Consider the following 5104-nt stretch of genomic DNA (forward strand, 5'->3'; position numbering starts at 1 on the left):
GCAGGTAGAGAGCTGACGACTTTTATTGATTCGACTAGACTGCGGCATTTAGGGCTTGACCATTCCAGTATTGATTCCTCGCATAGATTGAAAGAGGGTGTAAAGACCTGCAATTTAAAGTCCAGTGAACATGTTGATGTGAGCAAGAAGACCGAGGTGAAGTTTGACACCTCTATTCACCGAGTTAAGGGTTGTTCTGGAGGAGTTCACGTGGATGTTTGGGGGCTTTCCAAGGGGGCATCATTGGGAGGTAATCGAAATTTGGTTTTCTTTGTTGGTGGCTGTTCTAGGCGTGTTTGGGTTGCAACCATATCTCATTTGGATAAAGTCCTAGTAGTTTCTAACAGATTGAAGAAGTGTGATATTGACAGAAAGGTGAAGGTACTTCACTCTAGTTTGGGTGGGAGATACAAGATGGACCTATTTATGTATTGGAGCCGAGCTCACGACATTTCGAGACACTTCGTTGGAAAGGAAATCTTGGGGCAACTAAATAGGGTGACAAATTTGGAGAACCGTGCCTTGCTGGAGGAGGATCGGTGTTTGTTGTCAAGCAATGGTTTGCAGAAGAGGTTCTGGACTGAGGCTTCGATATATTTGGGTTATCCTATTAAAGAGTTGTCAACTTCTATGATTGGAGGTAAAACTCCATTGGAAGATAGGTCTGGTAGTGTCACTTTGGTTAAGGCTTCGATAAGGGAGCTATTTGACTCTCAGGAGGTGGAGAGTTTTGGACAGACCTTAGATGTATCGCAGCGGGTGGAGATGGATGCTACTCTACATTGGGTAAAAATTACTCCAGATCATACTGTATTGTTTGGGATTACAGCTGAGGTGACACAGCTTAGGGATCATTTGGATTTAGGTGCAGATGATGAGTTGGGTTTTGATTCGAGTGCAGCTGGCAGTCATAGTTTGGATATGGTCATTGGTTCACCTCAGGTGGAGGTGTTTGAGGCCATTGGAGGTGCTATCAGCCACAGAGTTGATGATATTGGAGAAGGGTTGCGAACTCTTCTATTTGATTGAGGTCGTTCGCGACCATTTGGGTGAACTACGTAAGGCTTGATTCCTTGGGCAAGAGGATACGTAGGCAGTCATTTATGATGCAGCTGGTTTGGATTAGTTGATTTTGATGGGGGTGGGATCGATTTGGTGAGTTGATACCGACATTTGGAGAGTGTTCGTATTCTCATTTGGGTCTCGACTTGTTATGGATTAAGTCCGTTGTCGTGAATTGTTTTACGGCGTCTTGGACGCAACAAGTGGGACATTTGTTTTGGTTGGTGTCGGCTCAGTTTTGAGAAAACTTCGCCGAGGTGGAGAATTGTGAACGATTAGAGGGAAACACGTCTTCACGTGGGGAGGAGTTTGTTCACGTGGCCTCAGGCCCACCCGAAACAAAGTGGGATTTGTTTATTCCCTGGACCCGTGAATCACTTATATATACCCTATCTCCCTTAGGGTTAAAGTGGCATGCGAAGTTGAGGGGACGAAAGAAGACTAAAGGCAGGCGGCTGACTTCAGCGCAAAAGGCAGAGAATTAGGCTATTAAGAGAAAAAAAAAGTATTTGAAGGCTGACCTTTTCTTGAGAAGAAAAGCAAGGAGCCTATTTGAGGGTTTAGATTGAGTGATTGTAAATCCTAGTTGTAATCTCTCCCTCTATTAGTAGATCTCCTCCCTCCTTGCCCCGTGGACGTAGGCAGTTTGTCGAACCACGTAAAATTGGTTTGTTTGTGTTTGTGTTTGTGGCTATTGTAATAGTTTTAGGATCCCTCGACAAGTCAGTCCTAGAACTGATGAGAGGAAGAGCCGATATCTCACTTTGTTGAGATATTCGCTTCAGATTCTTGTCTCCTTGGTGAGACGGGAATTCTTATTGGGATCTTTCTCTATTATTGTGCACCAGAAACTCTGCCGAAATTTCCGCCGCGCACAACAATTGGACCGAGCCTAAGTTACCTCTTTGCCCTTCTAATCCGCTATAAAAGGGAGTAGCATTGCATGGGGTTCATGCTACTTTGAATTACTCTATCTCTATACTTCTCACTCAAGATCAGTTACTGACTTGATTGTTGGAGAAACAACCGGAGATCCCAACTTTGCTCTCTTACGAGCTCTTTATGTGCATGGAAAAACAGTAAACCGGAGATACTTTTAAGTCTCTCTGTCAACAATTCAAAATGAATTTCTATAAAGTAGTTTTTTGGCTTAAATTTCTCAAGTATTGATCTATGAAAAGGACGCAAACATTAGCAGGTATGTTAGAGTTATACCTCTCAGTTTTGATTACAACTTCAAAATTTTGATATAAAAAAAACCATTTGGGGTCACATAGAACCCACAGAATTCCAACCTAACATCTGAATGTGAAGAGTAATCACTTTGATCTATTTCGAACACATTTGAGGACGGATTAATTATCCTTAGGATAATATGAGTACGTCCTTAGGATGATATCAGTATGTAGAGTATGACGCATCTGGGGCCAGCGGTGCACCATCAACTCTTCAATCACATGACTTGAAAATCAGCCGAATAATATCAAGACTAAGGCTGATATCTCTTTGATGCACCATCAATATATAAACCAAATGCATCGAGTATTATGTACACAGACATGTAAGTTTTGGAAAGCTAGAATTATCCTACAATATGAAAGTTCAAAAGACATAGATCCCAATAAAAGCATCTTCCTCAGGCCAACTTTATCCTCAGCATCCGGAATTGGTGCCCTCTTTTGCCCAACTTCAAATATGAAACCGTAGACTACAAAGTGGTAACTGGGCCCATAATTCTCTTCAGGGTCTCCACGCTCGTTATGTTCACATAATAAACGCCCATGAAAATCACATCACCTACCTTTTTGCCTCCCTCTTCATTCAAAACTCAAGACCCGCTCCTTTTCCAACCACTCCTCTCTCTCTCTCTCTCTCTACTTCCCTACTCTCCTCTTTCAAAATTAACCACTTCCCATCATAACATAACCTCAAACTCAAAACCCATCACCACTTTTTACCCCTCTCTCAATGAAGATCTCCTCTTCCTCCTCTCCTTTTGATCTGAGCTCGAATGAAGCTACTTCAGGTTGCCTCTCAGGCCTCCTCCGTCGACTCCGCTGCAAAAATTTCCGACACTCGTCATTGTATGTTGAAAGTTTTGATGCTGATGTTAAAGAAGAGCAGAAGAAACCGCCACAGAGCCCGTGCTTGGTTGCGAGGCTAATGGGCTTGGATACGATGCCGGTGCATCCTTACACTCCTACGGAGAGCATTTCGAGGAGCAGATCGACGAATTCTGTTGACGGGTTTAATGGGTTTTTGTCCGGCAAGAGAAATTGGATGACTAACCATAGGACTAGCCAATCTTTTCGCGAGGAGCCGACTTTCTTGAGGAAGGAGAACGAGGATTTCTTGGTGCTTAGCTTTGTTCCTGATGAGAAATCGAAGATTGATTGTGGAGAATTGAAGGACATGAAGAGTGTGAAAGTTGTAGAAAAGAAGGGTAGAAAGGGAATTGAGGGCAAAGAGAGTGTCATGGAGAAGAGACAGAGTCAGTGTGAAGTTTCGAAGTCGAAGACAGTTCAGAAGAAGGATCTGTGCAGAAAAAATCAGCTAGGAGCAAATAACGAGAGATTTCATAAAGCTATCAAGCAAAGAGAAGAACCAAGGAGATCAAATTCAAAGAAGAAGAGGGCAGACTCTGCAGCTAAGAAGCTAGAAACAGAATGCAGCTCTGAAGACTCAAGCCCGGTATCAGTTTTAGATCGCAACGCTGATATCGACAGCGAGTATGTAATCGACCCAAATTTTCCAATTTCAGGTACATTTCAATTTATCAAACCGTTCACAATGATATTTTTTCCGAAAAATGCAGAAGAAGAAAATAAGCCAAAGGAAGAGAAACCAAGAAGAAAGCTCTCATCCGAGCTCAATAAAGCTGAGCTCATCAGAAACTCCAATAAAGAAGGACTAAAGATTGACAATGTTGAAATCAAGAGGAGAAAGAGTTCAGAGAAAAAAGAAGGCGGGTCTTCAGATATATGGGCCCAAGCATGTCAGTTGGCAGCAGATGATGTGAAGAAGTCCAGTTGGGACTTCAGAGAAATTTGGAGATCAGAAAATAATGGGGAGATTGCAGCAGAAATTGGGATAGAAATTATAGATATAATACTTAATGAAGTATTAACAGAGTTGTCTATTTGTAGCATCACAATCTGAAATTGTAAATAATCTCTTTCTTATATCTCTCATCTGTAATTTTCTTTGATATAAAGCTATGATATAAGTTCTGTAGCCAAGGGAGCATTCAGACTTTCGGTTGATAATATTCATGAAATGTTCCAGAAACAAGGCAATATAAAAATGTTGTTCTTCAAAAGGTCAAGAGTTATATGTTTGCGTCAGGAACATGTTTTGTTGTAGAACTCATTATAATTGTTTATCGATTACAATGAATACAGAAGAGCAAGTTTCGTGTTTTGTAAAACTACTCGTTACAAAAAAAAATCAAATTACAATGCTCCTTCGAAACACACACAGGAACGTTTATCGTCCGCTACTTGCGTGGGATTTTTGCCTGTGCCGGGGGTGCGTTAGACCGTGGACCACCGAATCACAGATTCAGATCGAACCGTGAAGGTTATTTGGGAATTCTTGCTTCATTTAGAAGTAAGAAAAGGAAGTGAATATCTTATCGATGTAAGATAAACACTCTTGGGAATTCTTGCTTCATTTAGAAGTAAGAAAAGGAAGTGAATATCTTATCGATGTAAGATAAACACTCTTCTTAAGATCAAGTCAAAGCTTAGATCTTCTTATCGATGTAAGATAAACACTCTTCTTAAGATCAAGTCAAAGCTTAGATCTTAAGGAATCATAAGAATTCTGCAAAAGGTTTGCACGTGATGAAGACTCTCTTTCTTGCTTAGAATTCACCAAATTACTCAAATCTCTCTGCTTAATTTGTCCCAAAATCCTCAGTCCTCGTCAGTAATGGTCATAGGGGGTATTTATAGCCATTCGGAACAATAACTAAAGTTAGAAGTCGAAAAGAAGTCGTGTCAGGAGACTCCTATTTCTGAGACAGTTGTAACTATCTCGG

At 41.2% G+C, this 5104-nt stretch overlaps 1 protein-coding gene across 1 annotated transcript; it reads left to right on the forward strand.

Annotated features, from left to right (window-relative positions):
- LOC109849183 lies at positions 2785 to 4393 on the forward strand. The gene is made up of 2 exons (XM_020418996.1): positions 2785 to 3823; positions 3878 to 4393. Exons 1-2 carry the CDS (start codon positions 3031 to 3033, stop codon positions 4219 to 4221), a joined length of 1137 nt encoding a protein of 378 aa, XP_020274585.1. The 5' UTR covers positions 2785 to 3030; the 3' UTR covers positions 4222 to 4393.

This window comes from Asparagus officinalis, chromosome 7, assembly GCF_001876935.1.
Source record: "Asparagus officinalis chromosome 7, Aspof.V1, whole genome shotgun sequence".
NCBI lineage: Eukaryota > Viridiplantae > Streptophyta > Magnoliopsida > Asparagales > Asparagaceae > Asparagus > Asparagus officinalis.

Excerpts from the sequence above, each read along its gene's own strand:
- LOC109849183 (XM_020418996.1), top strand. The coding sequence starts at position 3,031 with ATGAAGATCTCCTCTTCCTCCTCTCCTTTTGATCTGAGCTCGAATGAA. Across the intron at positions 3,824-3,877 it reads CCCAAATTTTCCAATTTCAG|AAGAAGAAAATAAGCCAAAG; the intron begins GTACATTTCAAT and ends CGAAAAATGCAG.